Source organism: Pezoporus flaviventris, unplaced genomic scaffold (assembly GCF_033815535.1).
Source record: "Pezoporus flaviventris isolate CSIRO_AGI_PZ_B2104156 unplaced genomic scaffold, CSIRO_AGI_Pfla_v1 ptg000063l, whole genome shotgun sequence".
NCBI lineage: Eukaryota > Metazoa > Chordata > Aves > Psittaciformes > Psittacidae > Pezoporus > Pezoporus flaviventris.
Genome location: NW_026892611.1, coordinates 9,286,235 through 9,311,390, shown reverse-complemented (window position 1 = coordinate 9,311,390; position 25,156 = coordinate 9,286,235). Strand labels below are relative to the sequence as shown.

Here is a 25,156-nt window from a genome sequence, read left to right as displayed (position 1 = left end):
CTTGCCCTGCACCTGGTCTTTGGGTTCGCACAGCTCAATCCAGCCTGGTTTCTGCTATAAATGACTGATGTGGGTGTACGTTCAGCAGCGGTTGTGCTGCAGGGCCGGACACAGCTTGCAGCAGGACTGGGGGTGGTGGAAGGAGGAGGAGAGGAGGCTGAGCTGTGAGAGCTGAGGTGCTGTTGTTCACCCTCAGGGTGAAGCTGGTCCCCAGCACAGTCCCTGTGTGGAGGTGCCAACAGGCACCTCAGGAGGCAGATTTGTGCTCCTCCCCCTGCTGTTACATAGATGAGCCAAATCTTGAGGTTTTGCCATGTAAATACAGAATGATTGTAGCCTCTATGAAGGGACAGCTGGCCTGCTGTCCTTGATCATGTGTACCCAATTCAGCGTCTGTATCTAAAAATGGAAGGGGGGAAAAACCCACCAAAAAAATCACTAAATAAGGGAACACCCCCCCCACCTTACAAACTAAATAATGGCAAAGAAAAGGTCTTTACTCTGCTGTTGCATTTGAGGTAATGTGCCCTGGCAGCTCATGGGGCTGGTGGTTTCTCTTCCTGTGACTTCAGGCTACGACCATCCCTTCGGGCAAGTACTTCGCCCCTCACTTTTCAGGTTCCTTGGGTGGTACTGTCCCATCAGCACTCACCATAGAAGAGGGCAGGTAGGGAAGCGTGTTTACTTCGCAGGACAGCACTGTGCGGCTTCCTTCCCTTTTTAAGGTGGTTGGGTATGGTGCGACCAGGCTGTTCTTTGTATGGGGGGAGACACTGCTGAAATCCTTTGTTCAGATACGCTCAAAGGAGTTATTTGGAAGCTCATTATCAGTTCTTGCAGCTCTCCAAGGCAAGACTCGTGGGTTTCTCTTATTTTAGTGCCTTACTGGGTGAATTGCAGTGGCGAGAAGTTGGGAGGAGTCTTGCTGGCCCAGGCAGGAAATGGTTAAGAGCCTTTCATATCACCTGGGAAAGCAATCCTTTGATTTTTCAGAGGGCGCTAACATGCTGCAGTTCATAGGAAACAAAGGAAAGGGGATCAAGTATAAAAGTTATTCCTGGGTTTTATTTTCAGTGGCAGAACTTGTGAGGGCTGGATACTGATGCCTGCTGGAAAAGATGGACATTTGGATTCAAAAGAACTGATTTTTCCTTATCTGCTTTCCGAAAATGATCTGTGAGGTAAGTTCTGATTCCAGCTGGTGACTTCAGATAACTTCTTTTGTAGATTGGGAACTAAGGAAAAACCTTTATGTCGTTGACCCATTTTAAAGCAGCAAATTCTTTGCTTAAATTGCTACTTGGGCAGGGCAGGGAGCGCAGGCAGAAGTGTGAGTCAACAATGGTAAAAAGCCCACAGAGCTTTCCTGTATTGTCTGCATTCAAATGGCTTGCATTAATTTCTGAGCTTAAGTATCAAAATTCAGGAGCTGGGAGAGTGAGTCAGGGGAATTTGGGATGAAGAGGAGCAGTAAACACCTCAGCGATGACAGGAGACTTCCAAATTGTAGTAGGAGCTGTGTTAATGTACTTTTGCAGTTGAGGCTTCAAGCATCTTCTGTTGGTGCCTCTTAAAACACTTCTCAAACCTTGTTTCTCTAAACCATGCTGCACTCCAAAGGGTTTTTTTGTATTTCTAGCTTGTGTAAGGACTTTGCTAGCAGCTGGTACAGTTGCTGCCCCTGTGCAGTACTGGTCTTTAAGGGCAGACTGCTTTTGGAGGGGGTAACAGAGGGGTTTCACAATTGCTATTAATTCTTAACATGTCTGCAGCTGAGACTAAGGAGGTCTCACCTTAAAAAGTGTGGTTGGCTTTTCTGTTGGTGTGGGAACAGAGTGTGGCTGACCCAAGTGTGATTGGATGGTAATAGCTCACTGTTGTCACTGACAGCAAGTGCCATGTGAAGGGAAATGTTTATACCCTATAGAGAGCCCTGGAAAGCATCCTTGGGAATGTTAAACTGAAAGTAAATAGTACTTTTACTCTTGGGAAGGTTAATTGCAGCTTGCTCACTGGTGTATTTACCTGTCTCTAATGTACTGAATTCTGGTGAATTCATTGAGCTTGGCCTCTGTGTGTGCATGTGCTGATTTATTTTTTTCCTTCTTTGTCATTTTAATACTGGAAGTGGCAGCTGATGTGTGGGTTATTGCCCATATTGATAGAATGCAGCACAGTGATGTAATACCACTGCCCATCTAGTGCTGTGATAGATAAGCATCAGTCCTTGCAAGAGTCGCCTTGCCAGTTCTTCCAGCTATTGCCTGCTGTTCCCAGTTTCCCTTGCACCCCCATGTTTTGCTCAGGCATTAGTTTGTCATCGTCAAGACTGAAGAAGACTGTAATCGAGTCAGAGCTGGTGGATGGCAGCTCTTTCATCTTGATATGAACACCCTAAAAGGCAGAGTCAGGACTGTTTAGCTCCTGCAAATTATATTCCTCAGCACTGCACTTCTGTTCCCCTCATCAAGCAAAGCTTTTATCATCTTTCTGCTGGTTTTCATGAGGTGCAGGAGAAGCTGTGGACGTTCACAGCTTCTGAACTGTTCCCAGATTCTGGCTGGACAGGAATCTTTTTATCATCCCACCCTATTTTGGATTAATGTGTTACTTGGTAAGGTTATGGCACGCTCTGATCTATCGCATTTCACTGCTTCTGGGTCTTGAGCTTAGGTCCCTGAGGCAACTGCAGAAATAAATCACTTGGAGCTCAGTGACAGAAACTCTATCTTGAAAACACGTTGCACATGATTCACAGTTAAGTGTTGTTATTAGCAGGGATCTAGAGGGTAGATTGCTTTTGCACTTTAACAAAAGATTGCATACCCAGATTGTCTTATTCGGCAAGATTCCTCTTACTTGGAATCTTAGGAAGTAACTTAGGAAAAAGTTATTTTCCAAAAAAACTTGACTTTTAAGTGCTTTTGCTTATGTTGACAGTATCTGACGCTCATTTAAGCTATTCAGTGTGAAAACATTTTCTATTTCTTTACCAGTGCTATTGATTAAAATGCAGTTTACATTTCTTGGGAAAATTTGATATTCAAAAATGTCTTTTCACTGTGAGTCAGAATGTACTTTTCCATGGAATAAAAATTCTGGAAAGGAAAAAAAAAAGCTATTGGAAATGTTGAACAAATTATATTGTCATTTCAACCAGGTTATAGAAGAAAAAGGAAGTACTTCAAAGGGAAAGTGAAGGGCTCCAGTATTTTTGTCATATTTTGAGAAAATGAGTACATTCTTTTGCAGTTCAATTTTATCGGTTCAGCATTTTCCATATGAAACTCTTTGAGAATGTTCTGTACTGGCCCTAAACCTAAGTTCCTGTTTAAATCCTGTTTCAAATTACATCTTAATAATGAATTGTGAAGCTTTTTTCTTCTTTGTCATCATCCATTAGTGTTTCTTCTAGAACTCACAGAAGGAGTTGTTTCCAGCGTTGTAGTTTGTCGTTCTCGTGCTTCAACTGCTGTATCCAGTGGTACAGTTATTTACAGTAAATCCCTGGTTTTGAGGAAAACTGGTCAGGAAAGACCTTTGGAATGTCACAGGTTAACATGGATTTTTCCTGGTAGCTGTGCTGCAGCTTGCAGATCAGAGATCAAATGACATTACTGGAATAATTACTGCTTTTGGGTGCCTTCACGTGATGCTCTCCTTGTTAATATTACTGTGGCCACATCACACCATTCTACCATGGTAATTTTCTGGGTTTTAAATATTCCTTTTCCCTTAATTGAGAACACTTGAAGTTGGGGAGAGTGCTTTAGGGGCATGTGGTTGCCTGCATCTTGAGGTGGGGAGCAGATACTGTCATACTGTTTGGATAGAAGTTCAGAAAGATAGAAATTCCATCCTACGCTTTCCCAGCATCATCATACTGTTATTAGTGAATTTCCCTCAACCTGTCTGCAACTTAATTAAGCCTATTATTCCTTGTTCTAACCATTGTGGTCAGGAAGAGCAGATGTTACAGTGTTTTATCACGCCTTTCCCTTTGCTCTCTACTAACCACGACTTTCATTTTACCACAGATTATTTTGTAGCCCTTGGACCTCTCCTTTGGATTTTCTCCAGTTCACCCATTATCTTTCCCAAGTGTGTTGCCCCACAGCTGGACAAGACTTCAGCAGAAGCTTTACCACAGCTGACTGGAGGGAGAGGACTCCTCAACTGGTCTCAGTGGTGTCAGGAAGATGGATTTCCACCTGAGCCTTTCTTCCCTGCTCTGAGTTGTCTCCAGTACTTGTTCTGAACTCTACTGCGGATGTCCATATGATTTGGTAACTGACTCATCTGTTCTCTGCCTCAGCTTCCTTACAATTTGAAAAGAAAAACTTCCATATACCTTTTACCTCCTCTTTAGCTACTTCAAATTCCTGGTTGAGGGGCACATACAAGGGTAAGCTGAAAATAATCGGTACATTTGGAATCCAGTTTTGAGATCAGCAGAAGCAAAGAAGGGGACAAGATAATGTATAAAATCCTGACAGGTTCAGACAAATGGAACCTTTCAGTTTAAGCTAGAACTTTATTTTGGAATTCCTTAAGGAGAGACTGGAAGTCTGCCACAGGGTAATAGTCTTACATTGTAGGAAACCAAGAATGCCTCAGCCTCTTCTTGACCTATATAGTTCACAGATATTAACTGGGTTGTGCAAGTCTGAGCTGTTCTTTTTATAAAGTAAAAAGAAGAAAACTTTGCAGGCTGATTTCATGTGCTCAGAAATAAACACCTGAGACCTGCATAGTGCAGATTGTCACTGTCATTTAACCTCAGCTTTTAACATTTGGTTTGAATGGTATCCACAAAACCCTTGTGGCTGTGGAAATAGCACATATCAGTTTTCTTGATGGCATGCAGTCAGTAGCTCTTAGAATATTAGATTTGTGAAGGCATATTCTGTAGGCTTCTGCAAAATTAAATTCATTTCACTAGAAGCCCACTGGGAAAATTAACTTTTGTCACAATGAGTTAGTATGCTCAAGAGAACATGGTAAATTCAGCTTAATGTCACTGCAGTTATTCTTGGCATTTGTATCATGTCGGGGAGTGAAGATCTCATATTGTAAAGAAACTCAGTAGGTTAGTGGCTCAAGGTGCCATAACTAATGGAAAAGGACTGAGTTGGGTTTGGCATCATAAGGTTTTGCTGTGTGATGTAGCACTTTACTGTTTTACAAGTGGAGCTTCCGCTGGTACATGCCACACAGACCTTTGAGAAAGGAAATTGTGCTTAGATACATAAAAGGGATGAGGAATGTCATATTTCTGTTGGCATTATTCAAAAGCCAAGTATTGTATCCATTGCAGAGTCTTGTTGTAAGAGACTGCTGAATTGCATGGATGGGGGTGCTTGCATGGAGCATGAGGACTGGACTGAAGGTTCCCTAGATGTCTTCAGCCGTAATGAGAGGCAAGCCCCTGGATCTTGCAATATGAGGTCTGAATGATGTTCTTTCTAGTACTGTAGGAACCCAGTGTTTGCCAGGGTCTGAGGAAAGGCTGGAATGACATTTTGGAGCAATTTATTTTCAGGTGCAAGCTAAATTTAAAGATCAAACTGAATTTTAAATGCATATTTAGAGGTGACTTTATTCTGCAAGTTTGGATTTGTCCTGCTGTGGAATCTAGCCAAGAAAATGTTACTGGATTTCCAGCCCTAAAGGTAATGCATGTTTGATTTCAGGTGTGGCTGTCCTCATAAACTAAAAAATATGTCCATCCGAGGCCTGAAGAAGAAACAACCAAAGACTTTTAAAGTCAAAGTTGTAACAGTGGATGCTGAAATGGAGTTCAGCTGTGAGGTAAGAGTCCTCAGCAGTATGCCAGAAAGATGGAAACTGACCTTTGTATGAGCAAGACATACATTTGAAATGTTCAGGTTATCAGTTCTGGATGGCCTTAAAACTGATCTGTTATTTTTAGAAGCAATGGATTACTCAGGCTGAGATGCATTCTTTTAAACAGCACTGGTCAGGATTTAAAGCAGTTCCATGAAATTCATTTGACTGTGACACTGCTAAGTTAGCAGTAAGCCCGCTTTCTTCATAAGCGTTCCAGCACATGATGCAGGACTTGTTTGTGTATATACTTTGTGTATATACTTTGAATCATAGAATGGTTTGGGTTGGAAAGGACCTTAAGATCACCCAGTTCCAACCCCCCTGCCATGGACAGGGACACCTCACATTAAACCGTGTCACCCAAGACTCCGTCCAGCGTGGCCTTGAACACTGCCAGGGATGGAGCATTCACAGCATCCTTGAGCAGCTTTGACAGAGAACTCTGGTCAGAGCTGAACCTAAGATGTTGCTTGTAAAGTAAGTTATAAAATGGTACTTTTACACTCAGCTGATATGGGATGTTCTCTTCAAATTTCCCATTTGTAAACTCCAGTTTATTTAACTACTATGGCTGTTTTGTATCTCTGGGCAGAAGGCAAAAATGATCAAATGAAAAAGCTAGCTTTTCTTCTGGTAGTTATGGCACCCTAGTAAATTGGATAGACAAACCATGACTGCAGGAAAATACGGAAGAAAATAAATGCAGCAAGTGAGGAATTGCTAAATGAATTGGGCTGCGCTGTTGAGGAGACAGAACTGTGCCTGATTAATTCCTAATCATCCAGCAAAAGCAAGAAGACACACAGTTACTGGGAGAAGAGGATTTTGAAAACTGAGGTCCAATGGGACTGGCAATTCTAGTAAGACACTTGACTGTCTTGTGGGGCATTTAGTATTTTCATTTACTATGTCCCTCAGAGACAGAACAGATTACTCACAAGCAGCTCACTGATGTGACCTACAGCTCTCCCTGCAAGTATTCTAGATCAGTGAAAATAAAGGGTTTGGAAAACTTGATTTAGAGATCAAAGTTCTTGTTAACAAATCCAGCTTAATGTATTCCTTCCTTTGCTATCTCTCCCTTCTCCCCAAGTATTGTTCTTCTGGGATGATTTTCTGCTTTCCATCCAGATATTACCTAAAAATTGTCCTGTCCCGTTCCCCCCCCCCCAAGTTTTCATGGTGGACCAAAGCAAATAGACAAAATCATCTTTTTAACATGTAGCCAAATAGAAGAAACAGATGTGCAGCCTCCTCAGTGCAAAAATGAGGCCTCATCCATGTGTGAATTCTGGAGCCTTTAAGCAAAGTTTGCTGTGGGTGGAGCCTGGCTACTAAATTACTCTAGAAGAGAGACTTCTGTTCATTTAAATCAGAGTAGCATAAAGGCTTGGCTTGGTGCCACAGAAATAACTAAGGTATGTGAAAGGTGGATTTTCTTTCACTGTTTGGCATTTCTTCCCTGTGCCCTGACACTCCTTTGATTTCCCCTGGCCCCCTCTCAGTCTCTCCAATTTGTATAAACTATTGAATGAGATTTTACAAATACTAATGAAGCCTTGCCATGTCCTAGGACATCAGTAGTACAGTTGTCATTCCCCATGCTCGGAAAGTCCTTGATGCTGTGGTTAAAGGACTATAGCTGCTCTATGAATGTTTCTGTGGAGGAGAGGAAGAGGAGAGGTGGAGCGTGGTAGCTGTTGCATCTTTGTAGACAGCAGTAGGCATATTTCATTGAAAAGCTAAAGGTCAAATAAGAGTTCATAGGAGAAAGGCAAATGGTAGCCTATTTGGCCTGACTAAAATGAAGCAAATTCAAGACATACCTGTTTTTCTGAATTTTCTTTTCTCTTTTAGATGAAGTGGAAGGGAAAGGACTTGTTTGACCTGGTGTGCCGAGCACTTGGTTTAAGGGAGACGTGGTTCTTTGGCTTGCAGTACACAATAAAAGGAATGTGCACCTGGTTAAAGATGGACAAAAAGGTATAGGAAACAAAATATCAACGTAGCAGTTTTCTTCTTATAAAAAGATTTACTTATTTAAGCACAGGAGCTGAAGGGGAATGTGTTACACGAAAGCTCCATTTTAGATGGTATCATTATTTTAAGAGTGAAGTTTGTTCTGGTCTGATTGCTTTTGTTATATGTGACCTGAAGGATCACAGAGCAATCACCATTAGATGTTCTGATTGCTAGTAGATTAAAGCTCAGCATTGCCCTCTCTTCTAAAATATGTAAAGGTTGCATTGAGTGGGTTATTGTCTGCTTTCTGATTTTCCACTGGAATATTATTTTGAGACACTTATGTACTATTTTTGCTGCTGATTTTATTTTATCTGTAAACAGGTTTTAGATCAAGAAATCCCCAAGGAAGATCCCATTAGCTTTCATTTTTTGGCTAAATTCTACCCAGAGAAGGTAGAAGAGGAACTATTACAGGAAATTACCCAGCATTTGTTCTTCCTTCAGGTCAGAAACAATTTTTAAACATGAATTCCTTCTGTATTTACCCCAATGCTTTTGTATGGTCTTTGGTCTTGTCGGCAGCTGTAGTCTCAACGATTTTGCTGGCTTCAGCGGTATCAGTGTCTCTGTAAAGATCTTGTTTTTATGAATACAAACATCTCTCCTGACTGCTGTGCTGTTGTGTCCTGGTAAAGCTGAATGTTGCTCTCCTTCTTCAGGTTTTTGTTCTCTTGATGGCTTCTCTTACTGTTTGTACTAGGAATGGGAGTTAAATTGCCGAGACCTGTAGTTTCATGTAAAATGACTTTTACACGTTGCTTTTTGGGTGATAATTCCCCAGATGGACATTCCAGACTTGTTTTGCTCCTGTAGTATATATTTAAAAAGAAAAGCCATGCAAGGTTGGCTCTGAAGAGCTGTGTGGCTTCTGCACTAACTGGTCAGTGCTGGGAAAGGATGAAGCCATCATTTTTATCAGCTCCAGAAGTTATCTTGAAGACTGTGTCATCTGGTCTGCTCTGGCTGCAGCTAAATTGGATGAAGAGAGTCTCAACAGCTCCCTGTCATTGTTGCCTTAGCCCTGCTGGTATAACCTCTCATGAAACCATTCCCTAACCTAGTTCTTTCAAAATGAGCAGGATTAGAAGAGACCTGTTATTAGATGTACACAGTGTGGGGGGGTGACTACACAAGCAGTCATGGTGGCAGATGTGAAGGTGGAGCAGGGGGAAGGAATGGTGGTAAGCAGTTGGGCGTGAGAAACTTTTTCACCCATATCAGCTGCAGATAGAGCAAGACCTGTGACTACAGCCTATCCCTGAAAATAAAACTTGCCAGTTCCTAAAAATAGCCCAGGGGATTACTGGGAGATCTTGTGTATGACTGTAGACGGCACAATCACTAGAAAACAAGAACTCCTCACCTGTCCTCCAACTTTCATTTAGGACTGGGGGGAAAAAAGAGCATAGAATTTGATAGCCATTCTGAAATGCAGATTCATGTAGCAAGTTTCAAAAGGAGTGAAGCAGCACACACAGCTAGGACTCAAACCACAAGACTGACCATAGTGTGTGATCCTTTGAAAGACAAAGTACGGAGGCATCATCATATTGTCTGATAGCCCCTGGATGAGAAATGCTCTTCCCTTGGTATAGGGGTATAGGGTTGGTATTCTGAACATCCAGACTTGCACACACTTAGTTGTTGTCAGTGACATTAGCCAGTTTGAGTTGTCCTCCCTACCCCATTGAACTGGATGCATGCTACCCATGCTAGCAAGATAAATCCCTAGCTCTGAGAAATCCTCATTACAGATAACCCATTTCAGCTCTGCCATAGGGGCATCTACTGGGGAGCTGCATGACAACAGTGTTGTCCTCAAGAGCAGAGCTGCTGCTGTGTGAACACAGCTTGGTCTGTAGGCTGTGGTGGTTCTTACAAATTTGCACAAGATGAAAGCCAGTAAAACCAGTAATTAACCCCACACATGCATTGATGGTAGTAGCTTTGCAGAGGCAGCTTTTTTATTTGCCACTTGTTTTCTTTTGTGCCAGAAACTGTTAGGGATCTCCATTTAAAAAGCAGATGAAGGAGCAAATTCTTGGTGTGTGGTGCTTTGTTATCAGAATTAAGATGCATCAATGACAAAAAGCCATGCTGTGGCTCTATAGCTGCAGAAAGAGGCTGTATCTGTAGCAATAGATAACCAGGCATTGAGTTTTGGATGGTCACCTCTTGGTTAGCTGTTTGTTCCCATGTCTGTGACATCCAGCTTCTCTGCTGAGTTGCTGTGGTCCCTCTGCCAGTTACAGCCTCCTGGTGTGTTGCTTTATTCTGATAGCTTTCAGCAGTATGTGCTTGTGCAAGTAGATGGAGTGTAAAATCGGTTTGCATCTGTAAATAAACACAGTAAACACACTTCTTCCCTGAGGAGGATGTGTTAATGAAGTAATGGGAAAATGCTGTTGTTCTATACTATCTAGAACTTCATCCAGAGCCCTTAACCACTTGGAAGTTTGCTTCTAAAGCTAATTTTGGAAAAGAATGAGGGGCAGAACTCTTTTCCTAGCCTTTTAATCCTGATTTTGTTCACTTTCTTCTCCTCAAACCTGCCTTGACTAGCAGATATGCAATTAGCAAATTCCTCTCATTCCAAAGGAGGAAAACAAGACCGAAACAAATTTGAACTTGCAGCGTTTCCTGACTATAAGAACTTCAGATCACACCTGGATGCTAATAGGAAAAACATGTACAGACATCTGGATGCCTCCACATTTTGGCTCTTCCTGACTATTGAGACCTTTACAAATTAATGTGGCATAACAGCTTTTTGCAAAAAGGTGTGAATAAATGTAAATGACTAAAGCTAAACATTGTCTGTCTCTACATCAGGTAATTTGCTTCTTCATAAAGAAGCGTAACAAAATGCCCTTGTAAGAACTGATTTATCTGAAGTTGTTCTGAATTCTCAAAGTATGATTTGCACCATGGAGTATGAAAGTTGGAGCTTTCCAATTTGGAAGAAAACTTGTTTCAATCTTTTCATTCTTTCCATTTTAACAGCTTACAAAGAATTTTCCCTGTACTATTACTCAGGTTCATATACTGTGCTCACAAGAGACTACATTTAAAAGAAAAGCTTTCTTGATGGTTCATTTCGGTTCACAATACCTACAGTGCCAAAGTGCATTTGTAAAGAGAGCTCCGTGCTATCGCAAGTGATTTTTCTTCTTGGAAATGTTTAAGACTGTGTATTATGCAGAATTTCCTAGTCTTGTGCTTGTTAGTAGGCTGAATACATCACACCTGAGAGGAGGATTTGTGAAGATTAATTTCTCCTTCCCCTCTAGGTTTTCAAGTAAATATTACACAGCTGATTTAAAATCAAGCAGGATCTTCCAAGCTTTTACACCTCTGATCTTGGTAGCACCATGGTGTATTAAAATGAAATGAATGTTAATAGACTCCACCATTTATACTGGGCTTTTGGTTTTAAGCCCATATGTTTTTGTTGTGCTTAGGCCACTGTAACTGGTCTGTTGTGGGGTCTCCTTTATTCTCTCAATCTGAAAAGCTTGAGAACATATGACATACTGAAAACTGTAGTGATATGACAAGGGGGAATGGGTTTAAACTTAAACAGGGGAAATTCAGGTTGGAGATAAGTAAAAGCTCTTTACTATGACGATGCTGAGGCACTGCAACAGGTTGCTCAGAGAAGTGGTAAATGCTCCCTCCCTGGCAGTGTTTAAGGCCAGGTTGGACAGAGCCTTGGGTGCCATGGTCTAGGGTGAGGTGTCCCTGTCCATGGCAGGTGGGTTGGAACTGATGATCTTAAGGCCCCTCCAACCCAAACCTTTCTATGGTTATGGTTTTCAGTATGTCTCTGGCCTTGGCAGCATTAGTCAGGTGGACGGCCCTGGATAATCTGGTCTAGTTGGACCTGCTTTGACTAGATGGTCCCTTCCAGTCTAGAAGCTGATGTTTTACATGTGGTACAGGTAACTTTTTCAAAGCAGGAAGAGAAAGAATCGTTGAAGTGACTTAAATTAATAATAATTAACAATTTTATAATCCATTCTTTTTCAGAAGGTGGGATTTTTTTTCCCCATTAAATGCAATACTAAATAAAAGCTTCCTGTGTTTCTGAATGCCATTTTGTTACTGTTATTAATTTATAATGGTGATGTTTGCCAAGTTATAGTCTGGGCATGTCCAGTTTCATTTCAAGCCTCACATTAAGTTCCAACTTTGAGCTTCTTTAACTTGCTCCCTTTTTCTCTTGATTCAGGTTAAGAAACAAATACTGGATGAGGAAATCTATTGTTCTCCGGAAGCAACAGTTTTGCTGGCTTCTTATGCTGTTCAGGCCAAGGTTTGTGCATAGAAGTGCTCTTTTTAAAATAGATTTTTTTTGTCCTTTTTTAATCAGCACATTTACATGGTGGTGTGTAAAACACAACAGTGCTAAAATTTGCTGTTAAAGAAGTTGGTCATCCTGGGAGGCACCGGCTCAGCTAGAAAAATAAGCATTAGATGCCACTACAAGGATTTTGCTAATATATACTATGCTTTTGCAACTTAAGGGATTTCTTTGGACCTAATGGTGTGAAGTAATCTTTCTCTCAGCTAGAATTATTTCCTGTTGGTTTAAAAACTGTCCATGGATACAGCAGGTGCTGACATCAGATCTCAATATAGAAGGATTTAGGATCTCTCAGTACATAGCTCACTTCGTGCCACCGAGAGCCAAACTTGCACAGTGACAGGAGGTGAACACAAATTCTTAGCATCCCAATCTATGTAGAGTAGCTATAAGAATGAGTAGGGGAATTTACACTCCTGAACGTAGCCTGTAGTTCAGAGGAGGGTATGAAGTCATGGAAGATTCCTTCGTATCTGCAGTTACCAAGAGCAGCAATCTAAGGCTGAAGTCTAAGGTTACAGACCACCTATGCATGGAGCCACATGCACAACACAAAGTTTGGAAGGAACTTCCATGGACCTGTTTATTAGGTGTTACCCTGTCTACAAAAGAAATAAATCAAAATTTGTCTCAAGGAATTGCATTAAACTGTGCAAGTGACAAGTTCTTCAGCATTCTCAATCTGACAAACTAAAGTATGTTTTCTTTTCTTGGGACAGTATGGTGACTATGACCCAAATTTTCATGAGCCAGGCTTTCTAGCCCATGATGAGCTTTTACCCAAAAGGGTAAGTCTTTATTCTTTATAAAGCCAAATCTTTAAGTCTACTCTTTGCAACACAGCTATTGCTGTGGAATTAACCAGAGCATTAGAAAATGTTTGCATCTGCCCCGAGCTTGGTAAAATGACCACGCTGTGAACTGCATTGCTGCATTCATGTTGCTTGGGAGAGGCACCACATGTATATGTATCTTCAAAGGAAACCAAACTCCTCTTTTTCTATGTAGGTCCTCAGGCAGTATCAGCTGACAGCAGAGATGTGGGAAGAAAAGATTACTGCTTGGTATGCTGAGCACAGGGGTATCGCCAGGTACTGAAATTATTTCACTCTTTGTAAATCCCATGCATTTCAGTAACTGGTTACTTGCTGTCTTCAGTGAAGATTGGCTTTTGTAGAATGAGCGAAGGCATTGTGGTTTCAAAGCTGTGATATTAATAGGTTAATTTATAACTAAGGATGAAAACCCGCACCATTCTGGGGTAAAAAGCATCTTTACATCATCTGGTGTAAAAAGTATCTTGTGTAGGGCTCCAGATGCTTGTAAACTGGGTTTGCTTTGAAGTGAACAGAGAAGCTGAGGGCTCTTGCAGAGCTTCATGACCTAACATACCGAAACCAAGAGTCCTGTCTCATCAGAGTCCATGTATGCCAGCAGAGGGAAGTTCCTGCAGAAGGTCCGAGTTGTGTTGAATTTGCAATTAGCCCTAAGAGTTTCATTTAAGGCCATTAGCTGCCTGGAGTTGCTGGTGTGTCTGTCCTATGCAGCAGCTGCCTTTCTGGAGCCTTATCACACCAGTCTTCCCTTAGGATAAAAAGAATGAATCTGATATATTTTATACCTTGTGAAAACTGTGGCTCAAAAGTTGGAAGTGTACTTAGCAGGGAATCAAAACAGTAAAGACACAGCATCATAGTTCCAGGACTGAGTTTTAGTGCTACTCCGTGTGGACATACAGCTACTTTGAGACATTCAGCATGTCTGGAAATTCAATTAAACAAGAAGTAGGAACTGCTGGCTCCCAGAGACAGCCTTTCCTAGCATTTCGGTTCAGTTTCTCTTTGGCTGTTCTAGATACTTCTTAGCACTGTTTTCATTGAATATTTTCCTCAAGACTTACTGATGCCTCACCTCAAAGGGAGAAGAACGGTGGGTGGAGAGATTCTCACCCTTCTTTGGCCTCTGCCCAAAGCTCTGTTTAGAGTTTGTTCAAGACTCATTTCTCAATGAACTCTATTTCCTGAAAGAAATACCCTCACGTCATGGAAAACAATGGTAGGGTAGGTTTCCAAGATATAATAATGATGGAGTGGCAACATTAACATGAGGATAAGACTGGACTTGCATTTTAATAAAGATTACACCATATATATATATATATATTCAAAATAGGTACAGCTTGACTGTATTCCTTAGCGATGCTCATTTTATTATCCTTTTTTCTATTATTGAAAGTAAAATGGGAAAACTAAAGAAAGTACAAAGGAGCAGATTGCCTCTTCTTTTCTAAATGGGAAACCTAGAGTCAGCTAGGAGAGGAAGGTTGGAAAGGAATCTCCAAGTATAACCATGACCTTATTCGCTAGGGATGAAGCTGAGATGAACTACCTGAAAATTGCCCAAGACTTGGAAATGTATGGGGTCAATTATTTCCCAATTGCTGTAAGTGCTTTATTTTAGCAGTTTTCAATTGCTGTAGATGATGGTACTGTCCTGTGAAAACCCTCCAGTGAGTTTGGATCTGGGATTCTGACTTCTGGTTTTCTGTGGTGATAGTGGGTTGTCTACTGATTGTCCTGGCTTGGTTGACTTGCCTGCTAAGTGAGGAGGTGAATAAACCAGTTAATGTTTTACAATCTGACAGAGGTCTTGAGTAGCTCTGGGTATGTAAAGGGGAAGAAGGAGAAGCAGACTAAAAGTTTGAGCTGCTTTAGGCAACCTGGAAGACTGGGTTTATTAGCTAGCAGTGACATTATTCACAATAGTCTGTGGAAACATAATTTCCTAAAAATCCTGATAAATCTCAGTGTATTAGAGTGTGGTTCTTGTGTGTGGTTGTTTAATGTCACTGTAAATGGCATTTACTGGTATCTGTTGCTTTTTTTAGCAAAATAAAAATCACACAGATCTCTTACTTGGAGTTGATGCCAAAGGTATTCATATCTACAGCATTAATAACAGGTTCTCTCCAAATAAGTCGTTTGAGTGGAGTGCTATCAGAAACATTTCCTATAGTGAGAAAGAGGTATGATGGCTTTGATATATTATTCTTTTTATATGGGCATGGGTGTGGACTGGGATTCTTGGAACAGGCTGAAAGCTGTCTCTGTTTAAAGAAACTGGGAGAGAAGGGGGAAAGCCTGGGGAGCTTTGTTACAACACTAGAAATAACAGACCTGCCTTTCTGATGTGCTGTGTTTATCCTCTGCTCCCCCAGGAGACAGAGGCTTCTCTGAGCTTTCCAAACTTGCAGAGCCCTCTGTTCTGGTTCCCTCCCTGCTGCTTGTCCTTTGAAAACAAGTGTGTTGCTGTCTAAAAAAAGATAGATGTTATGAATGCCACCTTCCTCAGTTATCTCAGCAGGAATGAGATGATCTGTTAAAACTTAATGCCATTTTCACATGCAGAAGCTGTCCTTGTAGATGAGGTTTTTGAAGCACAGTGGCAAGAGGAGACATGCAGGGAGATCCACATGTTTTCCTGCCTGAATTCTGTCAGATTGTCAGTGAATGATTTCGGTCGTCAGCACAACCCTACCATTGCAATTCCACTGTCATTTCAGAGTCTGTCTTTTACTTGTAGGAAGTACTGTGGGGAGCGGGTGAAATTTAGGCTCATTGCAAATCATGTGGCTACATGGAAGGCTATAATCAGAAAAACAAAGCCAGGAAAACTACACTGGTACTGGAATTCATCAGCCTAAGGACAGCACAGCCTGTTCCATTTTCTGCAGGCCTTTCGAAAAACAGTGAGGATGAGGTTTGCTGTCTGGAGTTAGATGTGCACACATTAAATCAGGCAGGAGTTCTGCCTCCAAAAAGTTTGATCCATACATGACATTAAACTTCCCCTCTGGTCTTTAAATGAACTGCTTTAGCTCCCTACTGCTGGGAAGTTGCACAGCCCTATATCAAAGCTCCACTATACTCGGTGACACATTCACAGCCTGTTCCTCACCAGGCAACATATTCAACCAGTTGTTACCTACGAGGTGAAACAAGCTGTAGGACATTATGATCTTGGTGACTCAGCTGGCCTGAAATTATACATTGCATTGTAAATGAATTGTAGGAATCGAGTGCTAGCTAACCCATGAGTCACGGCAAACAGGATCTTAAAGTATGGAGCTGTATTTGTTATGCAGCCAAACTGTGCACATCTATCAGTGAAACTGTGTGCTGACCTGGCAGCGTGAAAGCTCTTCATGTCCTCTGGAAACAGCTTGGGAGATAGGGCTGAAATGTGAGGAAGCAGGAGCTCCAGGACTGTTACGGTCAGAAGAAGTCATCCTTCAGGCCTTGATACATTTGTTTACACCTGCAGTGATTGCTATTCAGAGATGTTTGTTTTCTCCCTTTTAAGTGTATGACTGCTTCTGGGGTTTAAATGTATTCTGTTTTCCTGATAACCTGTGCTTGTTCCAATGTTCTCAGTATAGAGTGCAAGTGTGCAGGTGGGTTTATTATGAAAACCACCATCCAAACTGGCACCAGGGTGGGTCTGTGGGAGGCTGTATCTTCTAACATAGCCAGCTGTGTGAGGAGATAAGGAACCTGGGTAACAGCAGCCCAGGTTCTGATTCTTTTGAGCAAAAACATTTCTGCATCACTCTCTCCACACTTGTGCCATAAATCACTGCTTCCCTGGAGAGAAGTGGAGATGGCCTAAAGTTTGCTTTAGTATTAATAGTTTCAGCTTTGTTTTTCTTCCTCCTCACTGTGTTTTCTTTTTCTCTTTTGCCTGTATAGTTAACTATTAAACCTCTTGACAAAAAAGCAGAAGTCTTCAAGTTCTTTTCCTCTCAACTCAAAGTAAACAAATTGGTAAGTGTCCTGCTTTCCTTCTTTAAAACTGAGTCTGGTAATACTGACTGATATCTGAGTAAGAAATAGTGTTTGTAAAATCTATTGAGCTTCAGCATTTTTTTCCTGAGGATTGTTTTGTCCAGGAAGTCAGGGTGCATACATTTGTCTTCTCTGGGAAGGAGAGATGATGGGTGGAAAGCAAGATGTGGAAGAAGGTCCAAATCACAAAAGGAAATCCAGATACTGTAAGCACAGGGTGTAGCATATGGAAAGGTGCAAAGCCACTCTAGCATCTGCCTGTCTGGCTGCTGTAGGTTCTTAATCAGCTACTGCTTCTCCTTTGCTGCAACAAGGAAGGGACCTAATCAGCTGGCATCAGCACTGATTGCTTCCTAACACAACCACAGGGGCTGGGGCACTTCTCAGTGAGCTTGTGGAGGGGCCATTGCAGGTGACTGTTCCCACAGCTACATCTTTTGTACTTATGGCCTAGATCTATTGCCTGTTCTTATTCAGGAAATGGAAGAAGGACAGAAGGAACTCTACCTCCTGTTATGAACTTTTCTGAGCTGTTATGTACGTGGGTATGCGTGCCCTGCGTGCTGATTTGCTTTGAAGGGAAGCAACTGCCAGTACTAGGGCTGAAGTCAGAATAGGGAGCTTCTGTCCTGTGAGGCCAATGTGGGGCTCTTCATATCTCTGGCTGGGGCACAAGTACGTCAAAATCACATTTGCTTTGCTTTTCATATTCAGATTTTGCAGTTGTGCATTGGAAACCATGATCTGTTTATGAGGAGAAGAAAAGTGGACTCAATAGAGATCCAGCAAATGAAAGCACAAGCCAGGGAAGAAAAAGCTAGGAAAAAGGTAGGTTCTTTCTCCTCCTCTATTGTTGAAAATACTGATTATTTTTCCAGCTGGTGCCCTTTCTGTCCATGCACTGCATCAATATGTGTGGGAGGTTAGCAAGTGCAGCAGGATTGGATGTGGGAACAGCTCTGGTGTGTATACAACATCTGAGGATGTAAGTGATGTTTGTGAAACCGAATCGGTGATCGCAAAGATGTGGGGTATGTAACAGATTGATCCAGGTGCTCTTCCAGAGGTCTGAAATAACCAGTATTACCTGTTAAAGGAGTTCAGTGCTGCAAAGTGCAAGCAGCTTCAGCACTGCATCTCTGGTGAGTATCAGTCCACCAGCTAGAGAGCAGCCCCTTCTTCATTAGATTCATTTGCTGTGCTGCCTCTGGCCAAGATGAGATTCTGCTGCGAACCCACAGACGTGGTATTGCTCATTCTATTTCCAGATGGAGAATCAAAGGCTGGCCAGGGAGAAGCAGCTCCGAGAAGAAGCTGAGCGAGCCAAAGAAGAGCTGGAAAGGCGTCTTTTCCAGCTGGAAGATGAAGCCAGGCAGGCCAATGAGGCCCTGGTGAGTAGCACATTAGTCTGAATATTCTCATGCTTGACAGCCTTTCTTGGTTTAGGAGCTTCTTTTCCTTATGATTCCTGTGAGACACCAGGAATTATGGCTCGGACAAGGCTGGAGAGTTTCTGACCGCTGGTGGAGAAGGCATGCTGGAATTCCTGGGAAGTCTTGATCTGCCATAATCTCCATTTGCTGGGAGCCATTTGCTCCCTGTATTTGGTTCAGAGTGCTTTCTTCATGCAAAGAGGGAAGAAAGGAAGCAACCTTGAAGCTGAAATTATGAGAAAGGGGCATGGTGTACTGGCAACTGAAGGGGCCAACTTCAGTTTTTGGTTGATGTCGTTGTCCAGCTCCTTGCTTTGTAGAGGTGAGCAGCAGGAAGGAAGTGAGGCAATTCTGGATGGGAGGAGGAACACCAGACCCTATAGTTATGTTTACTATAGTTTTAAGGAATAATATTTTTATCACTTGATCTTTTGGGAAAGGATATCCTCTTCTGACTGTTTCAGGGCTGGTTTTGTAGATGCTAGACAGGGTGACTAAGAAAAATGGTTTCTTCTTAGCTCCGATCCCAGGAGGCAGCAGAGTTGCTGGCTGAGAAAGCTCAGATTGCAGAAGAAGAGGCAAAATTGCTGGCCCAGAATGCTGCAGAAGCTGAGCAAGAGCGACAGAGGCTGGAGATCACAGCTCTGAAAACCAAGGAGGAGAAACGCCTGATGGAGCAAAAGATGCGGGAGGCAGAGCTGATAGCAGTGAAGCTGGTGAAGGAGTCTGACCGGAGGTTAGGTTTGCTTGAGTGAGGTTGTGTGGCTGTACAGGGATGCTTGGGTGGAGAATGTGCTGCTTTTCTCAGCTAAGCCTTGGAGGAAGAGTGACTAAGCCTTCCTGCATCTTATTTGTTTTACCTGGTACAGGGTGGTTGTGGTGCAGATTGAGAAGCTTCCAGAGGATCAGATACAAAGCTTTAGAGATGTTTAGTATTACAGGTCCAGAATGCAGATGCATTTGCTGTGGAGTGTTATCAAAAGAGCACTGGCTGCCTAGCTATCTGCCTTTACCAGTCTGTATACTCTGTGAGTTAGGAGGCTGTTCTCATTTATTAGTACCAAGTGGTGGTCTCTTATATCCTTTTAAGATCTCTGAGAACTGTAAATCAGGTAAATTCCTGTGGAACATAAACCACTTGGAGTTTGTGTGTTCCATATAATGCCTGATGATTCAGAGCAGACTCCTGTTGACAGAGGATGTTTAACTTGCTATTAAAGGCCTTCTGCTTGTTTTTAGGATACTGCCAAAAAGTTTGCCAAAATAAAGAGCAGATTATGTTGCACCTCTCCCCACCTTGGGAAGGATTTCTGACACCCTGGAGCATCTGTATCAGCAGGTCATAACTGAGCCCATGGAAATTAGGAGTAGGAAAAACATGTTCCTTCAGCCAGTTTGAGCAGGATTGTCTTTGAAAGCAATCCTGCTGTGTCCACTTAGTTCTCCATCTGAGCAACCCACTGCAAGTATGTTTGGGTAAAGGAATAACTCACAATAATGGATCTTGTTCTCTGGAAGCTAGTGAGGTGCCTAGCTCTGAAATCCATGTCTTGCTTTATACTGGAAATCATCAACCTTTCATGACAGGGTATTTGTTTTACAGAGCCAAGGAAGCAGAGCATCTGAAACAAGATCTGCATGAAGCCAGAGAGGCTGAACGGAAAGCAAAGCAGAAACTCTTAGACATAACCAGGATTAATTATCCTGTAAGTTCCTGCTCTATTGGGTACCACTTCATCTTCAGAGATTGCATTTTTATAGCCCCCATCAAGCTGAGTAGTGGCATGTCTGCATCCGGCTGGGGGACAAAGACCTAAAGGACCAAGTGGTACTTAAACACAGTGTAGCTAGGATGGAAATTGTATTTGTTCAGGGCAGTGAGTCAGGATGAGAAGAAAGGCAAGACAAAAGTTAGATGCAGGACTGCTGTTTGGACTCAGGGAGCAGAGATTGTCTTGCCTTCATTCATACCCAGTATTGACTTTGTGCCACCTCAGTTGGGCAATACCTTGTGGAGGTTGTTGTTCTGAGCCAGCTGTCCTGGCTTGGACATAGCCCATGAGTGTCTTTAGGCAAAGCAGATGAAGCTGTCACCAGCAAGAAGGCAGCTGCATGCCCCAACTCCCTCCTCTGCTCCAGTGTTGCTGAGAATGGGTTTCCATTGTCTGCTGAAATACATAAGAACACTGCAGTCAGGATACTTCTCAGCCCTTGTATCTGTGTGTTACGGACTTCAGCAGTTCATCTGGGGCCACTCAGGTAGAGGGGAAGGGCTGCAGGAGCATCCGTGTGTCTCAGAATCTATAGGTAACTTATGGAGTAGCTCAGCATGGCATTCTTGCGGAAACTGGGGAGATAAACCCCAAATTGAGCAATCAGATTTCATTGACAGTGATTGTGTCACCTCTTTCAGCACATGGTCAAGTACCCACAATACTCGCCAGTTGACACCAGAGATGCCAACTTTGACAAAGGATCCATAAAGCTGGATTTGAAGGACATTGACCTCAAGAGACTATCCTTTGAGATAGAGAGAGAAAGGTATCATTATGCTTGTGGTGTAAATAAAGGAGTATGCTCATCATGGAAAGTACAGAAAGGAAAAAAAAAGTAGTATCTGGGAATCACAGTTCACCCTTTTAATGTTTCAGGATGGCCTCCTACTTGCACATACGTCTGGAGCCTTTCACTGGGCTGGTGTGGATCATGTCTGTGTAAGACTAGCTGTTTACACAGACAAAGAGTGTTCTGGTGGCATCAAGCCCTAAGTCCAGAACCCTTCTGGCTTGGAGAGCTTCATGTCAGGGGCAAACTTTGCTCGTTTAACAGCACGTTAGAGGACAGAAGTTTCCCTCTAGTGTTAAAATATGGTATTGCTTTGATCTCATACATGGAGGTTGTTTTCCCTCTTTTGGTCTGGAAGGACATGCTTGATAAAAAGTAAGTGTGTGAATGCTGAAGGGTGGAAGTGAACCCCCTTCTCCCTGGTTCAGGGGGCTGCCTATCAAAGCCCCAAAATGTAACTAAGACCTTCCTCTGTCCTCCTTCCACATACACCAGTTCTTGAGCTATGTCATGCCAATAAGCTTTTTGTCTCTAACATGTGGACTGCAGGCTAGACTACTTAGAAAAGAGCAGAAAGTTTGAAGATCGACTGAAAGAACTGAAATCTGAAATTCATGCTTTGAAACTAGAAGAAAAACAGTCTGGGCTTTGCTCTCACTGGAATGAAGTCCTGGGATCATTGGATCGCTCCTTAGGAAATGTATGTATACCCCAAATACCTGCCACCTTTTCAGCATGAGCCATTAAAGAGAATAGTATGTGTGTGCCAAATATAATTGCTGTGTTTCAGTTCAAGGCAGATGCTGTAGTACCCTTGATAGTAAAGTAGTAAAAGTGTGAACAAAGACAAGGAAAATTTCATGTCAAAACATCCAAGAAGTTTTTCCTGGGCAGGATACCAGTACCATAAGCAAGAAATACCTTATTTTACAGATTATGCAATCACAGTAAGGGCTTAAGGTCTTGGAGCAGCCTAAATTGTTGTAACTTAATAACACATTTAGGTGTGTTTCCTCATCGTTTGCATCACATTCTCATTCACGTGCTTTGTGGTTGCTCAAAGTCATGAGTCTTGGTGTGTGGTTTTTTTTTTTCTCAAGGCAGTGAGGAACTAAACCCAGATTTCTGTTGGAAGTTTCTTGTTATTTATATAAACATTCCAGCCTCTTCCTGAGCCAGTGCAAGAATAGGGCTGGATTTGTCTTTCCAGATTGTTCCACATGTAGCAAAATGGCTCCAAGTCAGTGGTTTTAGGGAGAGAATGGAGGCTTGGAAAAATGAGGGAAGATGGCCTTTATTTTCTCTCTGTATCTGATGTTCTTTTGGGCTTAATAAGAGTTGAGATAGAGAGGGTATTAAATTTCTATGTGCTCTTTTAAAGACCCCATTGTGGATGAAAACCTTTGAAACTGGAGATTCATTGGATATAAATCTTCGAAGACCTTTCCCTGCTTACTTGTTAAATACTACAAGCAGCTGGCCTTGTACCAACAAAATTCAGCACACGGTGCCAGTGGAAAAGTCCTCTTTCCAAGCCAATTCCTTGGTTGCCAGCAGTGTGGGCACAGGAACTAGAAAACAGATTATAAAGGTAATCAGCTTTGTAAGTAAATTCCCAAATGCTCACTGAAAGTGTATTGTTCAGAGAGGTCAATAATGCCTGGCTTTAGGGACCTGTTTTGTCACAGCCTCTGAAATGATGTGTCAAGGCATGGCTGTTGAATGAGTTTGGAGACCCTGCACTGGTGTGCACCATTTGGGACTGTTGATAACTTAAGGCCATCTGGTTTTTTGCATGATCTAAGATGGAATGCAAAGCTGTGTTGGTAACTGAACCAGAAATGCCCTACTCCATAGTACAAAGATCTGTGTTAAATTTTATTTGTATCATCCAGGCTTGGAAATGAGAATACACTCCAAGGTACAGAGAGCTTAAAACATATTGTGCCTGTATATCAGGTTTATTGGTATCTTAAACCAGGTAATCCCTCTTTTAAGCACAGGGAATAAGATACCGGTAAGTGCCTAGACTTCCAAAAGTTCAGTTCTCTTCCAATGTGTTCCCTGTCAAAGAGTACTGAAGCACTAATGAATGAAAAGAACTGTAAGGACATGCAGTCTTGGAACAGTGGGAAGGAAGTCACCTTTCTCTTGGCAATAGCTAATTGTGCAAGGTGTTGGCAATAAGGAAAGCTTGATGTATTTTGTTGTTGTTCTATATTAACAAAACTGAGGGGTTTTAGGATTATTTAGAGGCTCTAGTGTATAACCTTCAAGACCTGAATCTTCAGGGTTGTGTGCTTAGAACTAGGAGCAACTGAGTGTAGCAACAGATTAGGAAGCAGCTCTTTCTAATGCAAGTTACAAGCAACTTTTTAAGCCTAACCTATCCAATAGTAGGGGTGCTTGGTTTTGAGAAAGAAGAAAAAGTTATTGCAGGGCATCTTGCAAAAGGCTTCAGGGTTGGAGGTAAAGCAAGTACAGGACCAAAGGGAATTACTTTGTTTTACGCAGGAGTTCAAGATGGAACTAATTCTTCCTATTTGATTTGTCTGTAGGTTCAGCAGCACGACTCGGATGTGATCTACATTTGAAGCCTCTCATTTCCTTACCAGGCTGGTAGGGCATTGTGGCCATCTTTTTTGGCTGCTGCAAACTGCACCTATATGAGGACACTTGCACAGCTCTGTCTCCTGACAGGCAGCAGCTTAAGAGACACGGTACTTTAGCTAGAGAGGTGCCATTCAGCTTCCAAGCAGGTAATGTAAGCTGGGAGCACTGAAACTGCCAGTGTAACATGGAGTCTTTGGGTACAATGGTAAACATACAAACCCAGAGGAGTGTTGTTTACTACTTATGCACTTTGAAGAAACACTTTATACTTCAGTAAACCTTCCTCCCCCAGGTGTTTTTGCGCCCTGACTTCCCAGTATGGTACTGTACTTATGTAGAAAGGATGCTAGGCAGCAAGTGGCCAGGAGATGTTTGGGATGAGAAGAAAATTGTCCACGAGCTTGGTGTTTACCTACACAATAGACTAATTATGTTTTCAGTCAGGTCCATGGGACAGGAGTCCCACAGAGCTGCTCAGCATGTTGGTGTCTGCCTGCCAAATCCTTTCTTTTCCTCCCCAAACACTTCTTGGTTTACTTAATTGATTTGCATTTCTCTGTGAGAAATCTCAGCTTTCAGTTCCAGATGTAGAGGTGGACATCTTCAAATACCTCTCATTCCTGGGGGAATCCTTTGTTTGAAATGCAAAGCTTCTCTTCTCTCTACGGTTTCTGACTCCATCAAGCACTTGCTGTTGCTTTTGCCGCTCCAGCAAACTTTGCATACATTAACTTGTTTCCCCAGTTCTGTGTAACGCAGCTTGCAAATTAGACAGAGACAAAAGATGCTCTTGGTGTCTGCTAAAGTTGGACTTGTCTCTGATGGAGAGGTGCATGCAGCAAAATGTCTGCCTCATTAGTAAAACCTACTTGCATTTTCTGGTTTTGTGTGTGTTTAACTGTCTGTTTCACCATAAATCTTCAGCCTGGGGAAGCAGACAGTAAGCAGCTGTAGCTGAAGTAGTAGCACTGTTGAGCATGTGTTGTAAAAATGAATGGTAATGTTGTTAAATAGCTTGTTCTAAAAGCTAAGATTAAAAAAATACATTCAATAAAAAGCTCCCATTTCCACCTGCTAGTAAGAGCTTTGAGGTAAATGTTGTGTCACTATTGCAACAGCATTAACAAGGCAAGTTCCAAGAACAAACACACAAATCTCCCATGTACACATCTGCAACAGACTGAGAGCACGGTGGGGGATAGTATCTGTAGCCTGCTCTGTTCTCAGACCTCTGCCAGTTGTGACAGTTACATGGCAGGATGCACATAACATCCAACTGCAGTGGTGTCCTGTTGTCAATTTTCTCAGCCCTGAGAGTAGTTGCTGGTGGGGTGTGGGGTGTGTTAATTCTCTTCACAGCTCTGTCTGATGCGAGATGTTTGCAGACTATTGGCTATTACATATACATCTTCAGATCCATCTGGGAAAAGCCTTGTGTGTGAGGTGGAGAAGCTGTCAGA

General features: G+C 42.3%; 1 protein-coding gene across 3 annotated transcripts; it reads left to right on the top strand.

Annotated features, from left to right (window-relative positions):
- The first annotated feature begins 714 nt into the window (after positions 1-714).
- LOC133278052 (merlin-like) lies at positions 715-24,766 on the top strand. 3 transcript variants are annotated; one of them, XM_061470476.1, is made up of 19 exons: positions 715-1,181; positions 4,038-4,286; positions 5,694-5,811; positions 7,708-7,833; positions 8,197-8,319; positions 12,107-12,190; positions 12,961-13,029; positions 13,250-13,332; positions 14,608-14,683; positions 15,129-15,266; positions 16,990-17,064; positions 17,800-17,913; positions 18,354-18,476; positions 19,037-19,254; positions 20,122-20,224; positions 20,932-21,059; positions 21,633-21,783; positions 22,465-22,674; positions 23,642-24,766. In XM_061470476.1, exons 2-19 carry the CDS (start codon positions 4,279-4,281, stop codon positions 23,675-23,677), a joined length of 1,983 nt encoding a protein of 660 aa, XP_061326460.1. In that variant the 5' UTR covers positions 715-1,181; positions 4,038-4,278; the 3' UTR covers positions 23,678-24,766. The 3 variants fall into 3 exon arrangements, with proteins under 3 accessions (XP_061326460.1, XP_061326461.1, XP_061326462.1); XM_061470477.1 differs by lacking the exons at positions 7,708-7,833; positions 8,197-8,319 and having other exon boundaries at positions 716-1,181; XM_061470478.1 differs by lacking the exons at positions 715-1,181; positions 4,038-4,286; positions 5,694-5,811; positions 7,708-7,833; positions 8,197-8,319 and adding an exon at positions 10,121-10,707.
- The last annotated feature ends 390 nt before the right edge of the window (positions 24,767-25,156 follow it).